At 38.6% G+C, this 15,756-nt stretch overlaps 1 protein-coding gene across 1 annotated transcript in view; it reads left to right on the forward strand.

Moving 5' to 3' along the window:
- The first annotated feature begins 1,166 nt into the window (after positions 1 to 1,166).
- The window catches only part of lrp2a (low density lipoprotein receptor-related protein 2a), a 72,046-nt gene continuing 57,456 nt past the window's right edge, over positions 1,167 to 15,756 (forward strand). Inside the window, exons 1-10 of the mRNA XM_053627276.1 lie at positions 1,167 to 1,295; positions 8,475 to 8,588; positions 10,951 to 11,073; positions 11,305 to 11,421; positions 11,877 to 11,987; positions 12,232 to 12,345; positions 12,436 to 12,552; positions 14,172 to 14,315; positions 14,644 to 14,763; positions 15,155 to 15,283. Coding sequence (XP_053483251.1) covers positions 1,226 to 1,295; positions 8,475 to 8,588; positions 10,951 to 11,073; positions 11,305 to 11,421; positions 11,877 to 11,987; positions 12,232 to 12,345; positions 12,436 to 12,552; positions 14,172 to 14,315; positions 14,644 to 14,763; positions 15,155 to 15,283 — 1,159 coding nt within the window. The 5' untranslated portion in view covers positions 1,167 to 1,225. The remainder of the gene's footprint in view (positions 1,296 to 8,474; positions 8,589 to 10,950; positions 11,074 to 11,304; positions 11,422 to 11,876; positions 11,988 to 12,231; positions 12,346 to 12,435; positions 12,553 to 14,171; positions 14,316 to 14,643; positions 14,764 to 15,154; positions 15,284 to 15,756) is intronic.

Raw genomic sequence — 15,756 nt, forward strand, 5'->3', positions numbered from 1 at the left:
CTGACAATGGTCCCATACGGTGCAGCCTAAAGATCATTGACATTACTGATGATGGTCCTACTTACAAACCATAAGATGGCTTTGGACCTCAATTCATATGAACAGTTATGCTATGACGGCTAGGACTGCAATTAGCCCAAACAGTTTTACACTTAATGAACAGTGGAGAAGTTCAACAACACAGACTTCATGTAAAAACTGTCATGAATTTTCCTGGTTCCACAATTGCACTATTTGAACATGTAGTATTACCACATTTATAGAAGGGATTTATTTATTTATAATTATACTCTCTGGTGTCACCCAGATGAAGATGGGTTCCCTTTTGAGTCTGGTTCCTCTAAAGGTTTCTTCTTCATATCATTTCAGGGAGTTTTTCTTTTCCACTGTCGCCTCTGGCTTGCTCATTAGGGATACATTCATACATTTAAAATCTATATCCTGAATTTATATATTTCTGTAAAGCTGCTTTGGGACAACGTCCATTGTTAAAAGTGCTATACAAATAAAACTGAATTGAAATGTACATATGACCATTGCCATCTCATTTTTACTGTCAGTAATTCTTCAGCACTTACACTCAAAAATAAAGGTTCTTCGGTGGTTCTTTGCGGTGTAAAGTGTTCTTGAGTTGAGCTATGTGGTTCTTTGGAGATTGCAGAAGTTCTTTGTGCTTTATTTTAAGTTCTTCAAAGGATTATTTGTTCTCTAAGGTATAATCACTTAACAGGTTAAAGCGAGCCCTATAAGGTTCTTTGTGGGACAGGAGAACTAGCATCACTTTTAAGAATCTTACTTTGCTTCCTTAAAGCACTAACTTTAAGTTGTTTTTTGTTTGTGTGTTTTTTGGGGGTTTTTTAGAAAATCTTTCAGTGGATTAAAAATTGTGTTACTAACTGTTGTCAGAGATGTAGGTGTATATTAACAAATAGGTAACAGGCTTGGCAAACAGCGAGAGAGAGAGAGAGAGAGAGAGAGAGAGCTTGTATACTGGTTAAAGGATTTGGCCCGTTCATTGGGAGTGTGTACGTGTGCGCGGTGAGTGCGTGCGCCTGTGTGTGTGTGTGTGTGCGCTTAGGGGTGGGGGGTCGTGTCTAAGCTTTTAGTGCACGCCCTTTTTCATCAGCCCGGGACGAGTGAGTGAGTGAGTGAGAGGCGCGCGCAGCATCACTTCAGTTCGCGGAGCTCCGTGTGCTTGACGAGGAGCAGCCGCGCGCGCATCACCATGCACCGAGCACTGCTGCTCCAAACTGCTACTCTGCTCACTTTATACTTCCTTCAGTGCAGCTGTCAGGGTGAGTTCGAGCGTTCTTCTTCCTCATATCTACATACTTCGGTTTCCCTGCAACTCCAATCTCTATTCTTCTACAGAGTTCTCGTGCAAATCTGGAGTGTCTGGAAAATGTATGGGAATCAGAATGTATTCTTTTTTGGGGGGGGGGGGGGGGGGGGGGGTTGGTGCTGGGTGAATGTGTGCATATTCAGTTGTCAAAACTTTAGACGCAACAATGTTTTAAACCCGTTATCTTTAGACATACCCTTATTTTTTTTTGTACTAATGCAACATCCCTGATTTATATATTCACATTTGGATTTTTAATAATTGTATAAAATAGCAAGATCATTTTGAGCAAGATTTTATATATTCAACCTGGAATAAAAATTCATTATTATTATTATTATTATTATTATTATTATTATTATTATTCCCATTATTATTATTATTATTATTGTTGTTGTTGTTGTTGTTGTTGTTGTTGCATGAGGAAAAGGCAAGAAGTAATCGGTCGCAATAGCAGAACTTGTGAATTATTTAAATGCAGCTGTGAAGTAAATAAGGTGGGATATAACGTTAAAGGTCTTAGAGATTATTGCACTTGCTTGTACAGGACCGTTATGTCGCCGTTCGCCTCATTACACCATTACAATCCTGGAGTTATTAAACATGGCTAATGAGGTCATACAGAGGGGTAGCGTTTAACACATGTTAGCTGCGGCGCGTGCATTTCTGTCAGACTGTACTTCCTCACTAAGGTTTTGCTTACTTTAAAACAAACTGTAGTTATTTAACAGGTCCCTTCGCTTTTCAACACAACACAGTCCCGAATGTCTCGCGCACAAAGCCACCTCGCCTCGCGCCCCTCTAAAACTTCTCCTCGAGAACTTTTGCCTGTGCTTTGTCGTTGCTAGGTAACAGAGGAGAGCATGTGACTGACTTCCAGGCACTACTGCTTCGAAGCTAATTCAAACCGCGCTGCTTAGTTTTAAAGACTCAAATAACTCATTTGGCTTGTTTATATAGAACTTGTGCATCCTGTTTGAGCTGTTTTAGTGCTTATTATCGACCTGAGTCCCTAAACATCGCAGTGTAACGTGCTGCTAAAGCTCGCGAGGCTCTCACGTTGTAATCTGCTTTGTTTTTGCTTAGTTCTCAGTGTGTGTAAGCTCCTTAGTGTGCATCAGGCTGCTAATTACTGCTGTAGATGTTGCTTGAAAGTGATCATAGAGCCTATGGAACAACACATCTATTTTGAACCTGGCACTGAATATTGGCCTGTAATTTACACCAGTCATTAGGCACGATGATTTAAGTGATCTAGCATTTCAGCAGGATTTTCCCCAACCCTGGACCTAGAGTACCGCCTGTCCTGCACATTTTAGTGTTTTCCCTGCTCGTAATACACCTGATTGTACTAATAAGCTAATTAAAAGTCTTTCCTGAGCTGAAGTGGTGTGTGTTAGAACCAGGAAAACACTTAAATATGCAGGACATAGGGTACTCCATGGGGGACCAGAGTTAGGAACAAGTGTCATAAAAAGTTGTCATCTGGTAATAGATACGTAGCTTTAACATTGATTTGAAAACCTTCAGAGCACATTTCTTTGAAATACTTAAACAATTATGACTGTGAAAGCAAGTCTCCCTTCATTAACTCTGGGATTAGTGCTGTCACATTCACTTCAGGTACCGCAGGTTAATACAATTTGAAACAAACAGGAATCTGTATTATTGTGTTTGCCTCAAACTTCAACTTGCAACCATGCTTGATCTCCTCAGAAATGCGAGCCAGGAATGGGCTTTCTTAATCCAGCTTTATTCAGCATGTGTTTGAGAGGAAATGACCAAAAGGCCTCATTGGAGAAGGTCAGGATGCATTCTGAGCTCAACACACTGAGCGCTGCTTCCGCCTGGGCCCTTAGGGTTCCTGTTTCAGACCTGGTTTCTGCCATGGGTTAAAGGTGACGATACTGGATAGATCATTGATATTAATGAGTTATCTGTCACACTCCGGTTGTGCATGGTTTTGAGGTTGTCTCAAGGTGTTTTGAATGTGCCTATGTTTGCACATATGCCTGAGTCACATGCACTTGAGAAGTTATTTAGTGTTGATAAGTGACTGGTTTCTGTAAAGGCTGCTTGGTGCTTATAATTCACTGTTATGGTTAGTTGAACATTCATGGAAAACATGCCGATGGAGGCATTTTATAACTGAAATTGTTTTTGTACTTTCAAACAAGCTGTTAATGGTTCAACTAAATATTTATGTTTTTTTGCACTCCTAAGCATTTCTTCCACACAGTAAAGACCTGTAAATCCTGAGTAGTGAAGGACCAGTAGTCTTTTCACTGATCTGGACCATTGGTTCACTATGATCCACTACCCAATTTTCATAACCAGGCACATGACACATGATTGTTTTATTAACTTTAGTAGAGTGAAAGCTTGCTGATATATGATTTCACTGTGCATCGTTTTCCACCGTGCATAATCTGTACCAATTCTGGATTTTAGAAAAATGTGGCAAACCTTTTCTTGTGTAAATCCTTGTGCAAGAGGGCTGCTAGAATTAAAATATGAGCAAAAGTTAACACAGTTGGCCATAACAAAAGCTTCTTATCCCCTGACTATAAACAGTACAATTAGCAGCAGTATTAAAAACAAATGAATTGATTTACTACAATTTTAATATAAAGAAAAATATATTAACAATTTGTTCTGAATTATAGTAGTAGTATTATGTAGGTCACTTTTGGTTAGATGTGAGTGTAAGACTGGTAATGTCCCAATGTGTCTATAAATGGTTGGCAATATGTACAACATATTCAAGGCCAATCAAGGTTTAAGAATACCAAAAGTTTAAATTAGAAAACTTTCCTAATAACTTAGAAAGTAATTTTAGATAGTTTGCTTGCTTATATTTCTATCTATGTGTTTTAATGTGTTATTTATTTAAGGAATCGATGCTAGAATTCAGAGTTTAACACTTCTAATAAATTATTTTTCTAAAAAGAATTTACATTTACATTTATTCATTTAGCAGACACTTTTATCCAAAGCAACTTACAAATGAGGAAATTTAGAAAAATTCTAAAATTTTGAAAATCAGCAGTGCTGAACAGAATAACTTAATAGGCAACTCCATTGATCAACATTGCTCTTCTTTGCTTTCCATTTATGCCAAAGCCCTTCTGTGTACTACTGGGTCTTTTCAGTGTTGCTGCGAGAGCCAAAGTCAGTTGTTAAGCAATTGACTTCATTCGGCCACATACATTTCCATATGAAACGGACAACAGCCCTCTGCTCTGACAGCAAAGGCTGGCCCAAGCACTTGGTGCTGCCCGTCTTCCCCCCCACCACGTTCACCCAGCCTCCTGCGACGCACCAAAACAAGGTGGCTTTGATGAAAGAGGCAGAACCTCTCTCATGGCCTCCACGAGCCTAGAAAGAGATGTTGTGGCTGGCAAGTGCCGTTTAGTTTTTTTTTTGTTTTTTTTAGGGAGGAGGGACAGAAAGATGGGTCTAGCGGGTCTCTATCTGGCTTTCATGTTACAGGAAGCTCTACTGTATTCCTCCATTTCACTATCCATCTCTGTGGGCTTCTTTAGTGTACTGACACTTTCGGTTATGGGGCTACAGGCCAGCCAGCCGGCCCATTGTGCTATTGTTATCACCCAGTGGGGTCTAAGCCTTTGGGAGGCTTCATTCTAATGAAAATTCCTCTGCTGCGGCCCTTTGTGGACTGGTGGTAGGGTGTCCCCCTTATCTTCCCCTCAGATAATGTTGGGGATTCTCGCCTGCTGTGGGTTTAAGTTGGCTAATTAGAAAAGACATGGTCCAAAAGAAGGAAGAGCGGAGCAAATAAAAAAGAAAAAAAGAAAAAAAAGAAAACACTAAACCAACAAAACAGTCTGAGCAAAGACATTAATGAAGGAAGAAAAAAAAGCATATACCCCTTCAACAGGACAAATTCATTTGCATGATACAAGCCCCTCTCCACACATTGACCAGGGAGACAATCATGTTGCTGTTCTCTCTTATTGTTGCCATTCACAATAAGGGACAGTTCCATTTTTAATCCTAAATGAAGATGTTGAAATAAAATCTCATTGGGCCCGCTTGAGAAATTATTAGAATGACTGTTAAGTAAAGGGTTCATTTTCCTGAACAGTTCAACACAGGATGTTGCTGTTTAAAAAGCACATTACACTTTGCCTGTCCCCTTTCCCAGCACCAATTCTGTCAGAAAACACTGGCGTTATTTTAAAAGCAGCAGCAGATATATTTCTCTCTTGGCAAAGTCAGGTTGAGGCTGTTAACCTAATGTATAGATGCTAAGCTTAGACATAAGCCTATAATTGCTAGTTGAGGCCAGGGAAACCTCTGCAGGGTTTGAAGTTTAACATTTGAAATAGTTAGCTGTCTGAGACTAATACTGTATATCAGGAACACACTGGATTTTTTCCAGGGAATTATCTATGACTAAAATGTGAAACATCTCTCCAAACCTTTTTCTTCAGTCTTATTCAGTATAAGGCTCATATTCCACCAGTGCTGGCAAGATGATTAACTCCAGTTGTGTGACTTGTGTCAGTGAGCTTGTCCTGCTCTGCCAATGCAGTGTGTGCCAGTTGTCTACCTGTGTGTTATGGACGCTGCTGAAACCTCCGGGATCGTGTGCTGTGAACAAAGCCTGCCTTTGAGTGAGTGGAGGAGCAATTTTATCATTAGTAAACTGAGCAGGAAAAAGGCTGGTTTCCCAATTGGCTGCTGGAGGAGTTAATTGGAAATCCATTTGGCTGGCATGCTTTAAGAGTGCTGGGTTTGCTGTGGCCTTGTTAATGCAAGTCAGGACCTCTAGATATGAGAGTGACTTCACGATTATTTTTTGTGAGGTGGTCTGGGCATGGACCCTGCATTCTGGTAGGATGGTACCTGTCTTTATGAAAAGGATATGATAAACCTCTCAGTTATGTGTGATAGACGTGATATATAGAGTCGGTACACAACCCCAAGGGTAGTTTTGTAAAGTGCTTTGAAAAAGTACTTAGGCAGATTACATATTTTTGTCCGTTGCAAAGCATTATGGTTTTGTTTATGTGCATATTACCTAATTAGTACATGTTTTTCTACCAGTTCTCTGTATATCACTGTATTACAACAATGAAGCAGTAAGCTGTGTCAGCTGAATGGTTCGACTTTTGCAGGGGATTTTTCGGCTAAGTTGCCGGGAGGCTAAATGTCAAATGCTGACCTCACAGCGTAGCCTTTTTTAAGTGTTGCTCTTTGGCCGCTCTTAACACACTCAAGCTTTTTGTGTTTTCTTAGTTCAGTGAACAGCAGGTTTCAGTGTCGTTCTTTTCAAAATGTTTCAAAGTTTTTCCAGGCTTAACCAACGTTATTACACACATCAAATAACAAACTCATTGATTTAGATGAAAAAAATAATGCACACTTAAAAATTGTCAAAGGTTCATCAATAAAATGAAACTTGATTATCACGTCAGGATTTCTTGAGTTTGTTTGTACTGAAATTGAGCATAATTTATGAGTATGGGGGAGTCAGGGCAGAGAAGTTATCCTTCTAAACATGATGACATCATGCCTACAAACTAGTAGTGGCACCAGTGGTCAATAAAGATTAAATAACTTGAAAGGTTTTTTTTTTTTCTACTGAAAGCTACTTAAAAAAGTGTTTTGCAGACTCTCTAATACACAATCAGACACCATTCAAGGAATAAAATGCAACAATGCTATCATAAGAAAATAACCAACAGAATGGTGTGATGTGGCCAGATACGAAGCAAAGTTACTGTTACCACCCCAAAGTTGATATAAAGTTGATATACCACCCCAAAGTCCAATAACAACATGTCCCAAAGTGTTTTCCGCTTATACCACAGTGATTTGCCAATGATTAAAATTTGTTGCTTTATGACCTTTTATAGTTCTGTATAATATTGTGGAATGTCCATGAGACAAGTTAGTTCCTGTTATTGCTTATGTTATGACAGCTATAACCAGTCGTCCCCTCAGCAGCCTCTCTTTTCTTCTTCCTTGAAGTTAATAAGACCAAAAAAAATGCTTGTCATGTAACCAAGAAATCAGGAAGCACAAAGTCCTCCGTCCTCAAGACTTTCTCAAGTCAGAAAACTTGCTGACACTCGAGACTTCTTCTATAACTGATAAATAATAGATTATGTAGATAATCTGGCATGCAAATCCCTGTGAATGAGTTGTTACTATTTGAAACAGTAACATATTAGAATGAGTGCATTAATATAAAACTTTCATTAGAATTACAGCCAACACTATTGTCAGAACTGTGCTGTTATAGAAAATGATTCAATCTTGGCTATATGGAATAGACATTGGGTGATTTAATTCATGAGCCAAAAAGATTTCTCTCTCCCAGTATACAAACCGTTAACTCAGAGAATTGAGATAAAGCTTTCTAAAACCCTACATTAATATAAAATTTTCTGATCAGAGGCAGAAAGAGCGTGTTTAAAAGTAGCCAGTGATAACACACATTCACACACCAGCCCCTGCCTTTACCCACCTTTCTTCAACTTACATCTCCCTTCAGCTTTTGGAATTTGGGTGTAAGGTCTGTGGTACCACCCGGTACCACTATTTATCCCAATTACGTTCCTGACAAGGAACAGCATGCACCATTAATCAGAGTGTCAGTGAGAGACAATCAAAATCACGCAGTGCGTTTTTCCAGCAGCTCTGATGGAGGCCTCCTCAGCTGAACTATGCTGCCCCAGTCGATATCTTGCAGAGCCCAGCAGGGAAGGTAGAAGGGTGGTACCTTATCTCTCGAGATGCCACTCACAGACAGAGATCAAAAGGAGGGATTGGGAAGAGAACAGCGAGGGCTGTGTGAGTGTCGGCTGTTTGGCTGGCACGCTTTGCTCCGCTGCCTGTCAATGCGTGCTTCATCAATAGCAACCTTCACCTCTATGTCCACTTAAAGAGCGTTTCTGTGTTTGTATTAGACGAGTGAAGGGTACTATCCATTTTGTGAATATATTATAATGGCAAGGTCTTGATTTAGGAGTGTGCTGATTTAGCTTGTATGAATAGCACAGCAGAGAATGTTTTGATTTTTGGATCACAGTGAGTCAATATATATTTTTTCGGAAGTTGTTTATGGAAATCTGTATTGTGTGTTTTAATGTATGTGCAGGTACAAGTTGTGAAGTTGGTCAGTTCCGCTGTGGCACAGGCAGATGCATCCCAGCAGGCTGGCACTGTGATGGCACTGCAGATTGTGCAGATGATTCAGATGAGATCGGGTGCCGTGAGTAACTCTCTCACACTTACTCATCCTTGCTATTACAAGCATCCAGCATTACACTTATTACAAGTGATACAGTATCCAGGGTTGGGAGGTTTACTTTAAAAATGTATTCAGTTACAGTTACAAATTACTTAAATAAAAAATGTCATCAGTAATGTAATCCAAGTATCACAATATGAAAGGAATGTAATCTGATTATTTTTGGATTACTTCAAGGCCAGATATGTAAATAAAGACAAGAGAAAAGCAATATGATCTAAAAAGCTTTTATTTAGAGCTTATTTTAAGCTTAAAACATGTTCAATGTTTGGATTTATTTTAATAAAATAAATAAATAAAAGATCACTGTTCCTGATGTGGGTAACATTACATCACAAAAGCTACAGTGACCGTATTCTGGTTTCCCAAAAAGAGGACACCTTTTTTGGGGGGGTTGGGGGGGGTGTCTTAATAGCGTTGAAAACAGTGTTACCAGGAATGCAGACTTTAATACACTGAAAAAGACACACACACACACACACACACATATATATATATATATATATATATATATATATATATATATATATATATATATATATATATAAAATTGGTTTCACTCTGCACACGTTTTACATTTTACTGCATTCTTTTCAATGTCCATGGAATGAAATAAAATATCAGATGCCACGAGTGAAACTTCTGCCATCATTTACACATTTGTATGGCCGTGTAATAAGAAGCAATGTGATAACATGAAATTAAAAATAACCTTATATGACCATGGGCATTGTTTCGACTCAGGATAGCTGTCATTTGCTGATATTGTCAAGCACCTGTTTGATTCCGTACACAACAGCGCTTCACCGGCACGCATTCTCTGAGAGTAGGCTAATGGTTGAGAGGCAGGAATTTGGCCAATAGTTGCTGCAAACCTTTAATAATCAACCAGTTGGTGTGCGAGAAGGCAGGAATTACAGAGATGGGTTAAAGCAATGCAAATATGCACATATATGCTGCAGTATTAGACCATAAGCACATCATAATGAAACTAAAGCCGAACCCCGGATACTCAAATTTAGACACTTTTTTAAGGGCAGAAAAGAAGGACATGTCCAGGAAAAAGAGGATGTATGGTCACCCTAATAAAAGCATTTCAGAGAACAATTTGTGTTAATTTCTAGCAAATTAACTCTGCACAAAATTAATTTGTCCATGCACCCAGAGGTTGCTCATGTGAGCCACGACTGACAAGAGAGAACCATAACTATAATCAAGCAGCTGTCTATATTGTTTTATGTCAAAAGTTTCATTTCTTTGGTTTTAAATGAAAAAAATTGTAATCCTGGTCATATTTCCATTTTTTACAAAATGTACCTGTAATCTAATTACTTTGTTTTTTGATGTAACTGTAACGGATTACAGTTAACAGTTTTTTGTATCCTGATTACGTAACACAGTTACATGTATTCCATTACTCCCCAAGTCTGACAGTATCTGGGTCTTATATAAGGGTGATAAGTAAGGAATAAAACACAATGTGTGTGTTATTGTAGGAAAATAATCAACAGCAAGGTGGTGTAATGTGGCCTGATGCAAAATAAAGTTATTGTTACAACCCCAAAGTTGTTGTTTTTTTCCAATAACAGAACACCTGAAAGTGTATATTTAGAGTTTATTCCTCTTTCACAACAGTAATTTACCAATTCTAATTTTTGTTGTATTTATTAAAGAATGACATGTTCTTTTTTATCAGTTTATAGTTACATTTAATGATGTCGAATATCCTTAAAACAAGTTTGCTTTTTGTTATCACTTATGTAATAGCAGCTATAAAAAGTTCACCAGCCTCTATTATTCAGTCTCTTGAAGGTAAAAAAAAAAATTAAGCTTGTTGTGTTACTGAGAAAATGGAAAGTCAGAAAAGTCCTCTGTCTCAAAGTCTCTTACTGTCTTACTGACCGTTAATAAACTATGCGATTATGTGCAGTGTTCAACATGCTGACCAACACTATTCTCAGAGTCATGCTGTTATAGAAAATGAATCACCGTCTTCTGACCAATCAGATCTGAGAATTCAAAAGCACTGTGGTATGAAGATGGGATACAATAGCAAATGTATTATTATCTTCACTGGAATAATTTAGCTGAAAGACAAACTTGGTTTATTTGAGTCTGGGAGCTTCATAGGCTGCCCAATCATATCATAATTTTTTTTCATATAAAGAAAATACAGGGGAGTTTTTTTGGAAATAAGCTGAAAAAGCTGGCTTAAAGCATAATTTTAGTTTCATATGAAATTCCTGAAATGAAAGCTCTGTGTGCAAGTTTGTCTATACCTCCTTCCATGAGTTAATTAAGCAGCTTTAGTGTGTTCTCTCAGCCCAATCAACCTGTGAGGCGGGCCAGTTCCAGTGTCTGAGCGACGGCGAGTGTATTTCAGTTCACTGGGTATGTGATGACGAGGAGGACTGTGAAGATGGCTCAGACGAGAGACAGCACTGCCGTATGTCCTCCCCTTCCTCACCTTCTCATTAATGTAAAGGAATGTCATTTCCTTTATCCCTGTGAAACATGATAACCTCAGTTTGTGGGCTCTAGAAGGAAAAGGGCAAATAAGTGGCATGGCCTTTGGTCATGTGCATGTGTATATGAATGGAATGGAAACCTTGAATGATCTAAGTTGAGGACCACCCAGAACATATATATTAAAATGTGATGCTTGATCTTTTCTTAGCTGGCAGAACCTGTTCCAGTACACAGTTCAGCTGCACAAATGGGGCATGTATCCCAGCGGAGTACAGGTGTGACCATCTGCCCGACTGTTCAGATGAGGCAGATGAGAGAAACTGCCGTAAGTTCACTATCTGTGTGTGTGTGTGTGTGTGTGTGTTGGAGGATAGATAGATCTCCACCATCTCAGGCTCCTGTGGCATTTTAATCAATTTGTAAGATTAAGAGGCTTGATGACTGATAGAAATAGCCACAATATGCTTTTTGTTGTCAGAAGTTAATTTCAGATTCCTTGGTGGATTAGGGAGAAACTGTGTTCAGACAATATTCCAAAACTCTTGACACCCACCACTGCATGGTATTTATTTATAGCAGTGTACGTATATCATCCAAAATACTTCCATACATAGAATTTATGTTATGTTTTCAACATCTGATCTTGAGATCCTTCCTTTGGAAGAAGATGCAAGCTTGTCACTATTCACCATAAGTAGCTGTATTGTATTACAGACTAATTATATTTAATGGAACAAATGAGTGATGGCTGGAACTGGACTCTCTTTCTCTCTCTTTCAGACTATCCAGAGTGCCCAGAGTTGAGGTGTGCCAGTGGTACATGTTATAACACAAGCCAGCGCTGTGACCAGGTGCTCAACTGCCGAGACAGCTCTGACGAGGCCAACTGCAGTGAGTGTCCTTCCTTGGCAGGAAAAAACATACTCCTCAAACACTCTCTAAATCTCTCCCCAATATTCCAACATTTTTGGCTTAATACACTCGCTATGCTGCTTTTTATCTTTTTATAGTTACATTGTAATGTAGTATTTGCATAATGTGTAATCAGAACACTCACTTCAATGTACAGACATTACACTATCTAAAAATTTTGGCAGAGTAGAGAATGCAAAGTGCACTGTTTTACGTTGTGCAGCCCAGCGATGCCGTAGTGGCCAGTTTCAATGCAATAACGGAGAGTGTATTCCACGTGGGTACCTCTGTGACCATGATGATGACTGTGGAGACCAGAGTGATGAACAGAACTGCAGTAAGTACAGCACTGTAACATTAACGGCGTGCCTGATTGGGGATGAAAGTTGATCTTTATTGACTCTTTTGTGATGGCCTTTCACTCCAGCTTACCCTACATGTAGAGGAACTTACTTCACTTGCCCCAGTGGTCGTTGTATACATCAGGTCTGGTTGTGCGATGGAGAGGATGACTGTGGAGACAATGCTGATGAGCGAGGCTGTGGTAGGTGATTTTCTTGAAAGAAAAACAATGCCCCCCAGATTCATTGGGAATTCAGGATAACAACAACAAGTGTGTCTTGTGAGCTTTTCATCATTCCATACTGTAAATACTATTGGAGATTTTAAAATATTCACATATTTAAAGGCAAAGTCAGCTTATATAATTCTATCCAAAGATGTTTTCTAAACTTTCTGGATAAATGTTGTTTAAATGGATAAAATGTGATGCTTAAGTTAGAAAAAAACTTATTAAATGCATGCTATTTTTGGCATATTATATTTTCAATGTAATTCAATATGATTTTATTTGCATAGCACTTTTAAGAGTAGACATTGTCACAAAGCAGCTTTACAGAAATCTGGATGTAGAATTAGATCCATAATGAGCAAGCCAAAGCCGATGGTGGCAAGGAAAAACCTGAGATGGCATGAGGAAGAAATCTTGGGTGACACCAGATAATGGAATTATCTTTAAAGTTAACAATAGTTATCAGTTTCCAACAGGCACGTATTGGAATAATCTCTGTGGCTGAATAATAGCATTTTGTTTTGAACATTGTGTGAATCCTGGGTTAGCTATGAAATAATCAGTATAGCTAAATACCAGCAACAAGAAAATATTATTATGGATATTGTATTACACAGAATTGGGATATGTACAACATGACTGGTCGCAGCAGCTGTGTTGTGTTAACCTGCAAACACTTGGCTATAGACTAGGCTGCTCAAATCAAGTCAAGTGGCTTTTATTGTCATTTCAACTATATACAGCTGGTACAGTATACAATGAAATGAAACAACTTTCCTACTAACCACATGAGACGACACAGAACTAAATAAGACCTACACATTCTACATAAAGTGCACGTGTAAACGTGTGCAAACAACACAAGACAGTACAGTAACTATTAAAACAGGACAATAAGCACATAGTGTAGCGCCGACCAGTACACAGTTCTAGCATGATATAACAGTGTCAGATATAACAGGTAGTGCAAAAAGATAGAGTAACAATATAATAAAATAAAATATAAAAAGCTATGAATATAATCATAACATAGTATGACAGTATTCAAGAGATTAGATTAGTTTATACCATAGTTTATAAGATTATCTTATACCATATATGGTCATAGTAGTTATAGCGGTGTACAATGTGGGCATGTCTTAGACATTTATACTCCAGACCACCATCCAGAGCTCTTTAGGACGTCTCCAGTTTGCACTGAAGGCCTTGTTCTTTGAGTTGCTGGGTTAAGCACCAGCAACTCCCATGTGACCCTTTCAGAGTGGTTACTTCACATGATTTAAAGTGACAGTGTTTTCCCAGGCAATAGAGACCATGCCAAGCTGCTCATTATTCTGCTGGAGATAAGACTGCTTGTTTTTTTCAAACCTCATGCATTGTTTCTGTACTTATTGTGCAAAATTGTGCCACCTTTTCAGTGGTTTCTTTGGGTTTCGTTTTACTGCTCTTGGCTCAGGGCTTTCAGCTTTGGCTTGAAGAAAATATAAGTCAAAATTCTTTGAGGTTATTTTTTCTGTACACCCATACAGTGTTTCTAATATCACTTACCTTGGTAAATCACTTAGATATATTTTATTGTGTCATGTTTGTAGATAATGTCCAGCATGAGTGTTACCCTGGTGAATGGCCATGTCCCTCATCTGGTATTTGTATCCGCATGGAGCAGCTCTGTGATGGCACACCTCAGTGTCCCGATGGAGAAGACGAGACCAACTCTACTGCTGGACGCAACTGTAGTCAGTACCTTTTCATAATAAACAGAAAGATTGTAAGCCCCCACTACCCTCAATTCGAGGCCTTTTCAAACATTTGTTATTAAGATTATTGCCAGAATATTTTATAACATTGTTGGTTAGCAACCAACATTTAAGACTTAAATGTAGTCACGAATTGCAGTCCTCACTCTTGTAGCTATCTTTAGATACTTTTCATATTAGTTTCAAAAGAACATGCTTTAAGACGAATAGCTGATTATTAAGATGTGACCCAGATGTGTGTCAGGGGTTTCTTGTTTGCCAGATTATTATTGAGATAATGTGAAGTCTTATTTCCTGTGATTTCCAGGTATCTGGCGCTGCACGTCTCTGAGCTGTGAGCATCGGTGTGTGGCGTCTCCTGAGGGTGGTACCTGCTCCTGTCCATCTGGCTATGTGGTCAGCATCAATAACAGCCGCTCCTGCATCGGTAAAGTCTTATGATGTTTCCCATGTAGCTATAGCTTAATTTCACAGTATTATGATACTGAACAGTTTTTAACGCTCTATTTATCATAGATAGATAGATAGATAGATAGATAGATAAATAGATAGATAGATATACAGATACATAGATTTTTATGTTCATTGTTTAAAACAATTTCAACGAAAATAATTTAACAGCTCTTAAGGATTGGCAGTAGACACATAATAGCAAAACATAAATAACAATAAAGATAACCACAGCGAGATGATATTTACACAATAGTATCAATATGCCGTATATAAACCTAAACATCTTATGATTTGTTGTTGTGAATTCTGTGCATAATGAAGCCTCATGTATAATGATATCTTTTTCATGCTATTTTATGGAGTAGACTATGATGACTGCCAGTTGTGGGGCATGTGTGATCAGCTGTGTGAAGATCGGATCGGTACGCATCGCTGCAGCTGTAAGGAGGGCTACGTGTTAGAGCAGCACAGATACTGCAGAGCCAACACATCCTGTGAGTCACTCTGAACCTGAACCTGAATGTTGAATATACAGCGAACTATGAAAAGAGAGGGAATGTGCATATATGCTTGCTAATATGCTAGTTGGAAAAGTCGCTGAAGCTTAAAATACCACATTAAGTGGATGAAGTTGGAGAATTCTTTTGAAGTTCAGGGTCATGGCATCTTATATAGCTTTGAAAACAGCACTAATTTATCTGAAAATATTGCATTCATTTATTCATGGTATCTATTTAACCTGTTAACTGAAAACACGTTCTCCTAGAATAACAACCTGGAGTGTGTGAAATACAGTATAAAGGTGTTTATTGATTTTTGATAGTGAATGTTGCACATGTTGCACAATGTGTACTTCTCTCCTTTAGTCTAAATCTACTTAGCAAGCACCCCTCCCCCTGCACTCTGCTCTGTGCTCCTCTTCAACCTCTCCTGGGTGCTTTGTTGCGGCCTTGCTTACGTAGTGCAC

The sequence above is a fragment of the Ictalurus furcatus genome, chromosome 6 (assembly GCF_023375685.1).
Source record: "Ictalurus furcatus strain D&B chromosome 6, Billie_1.0, whole genome shotgun sequence".
In the NCBI taxonomy this organism is placed as follows: domain Eukaryota; kingdom Metazoa; phylum Chordata; class Actinopteri; order Siluriformes; family Ictaluridae; genus Ictalurus; species Ictalurus furcatus.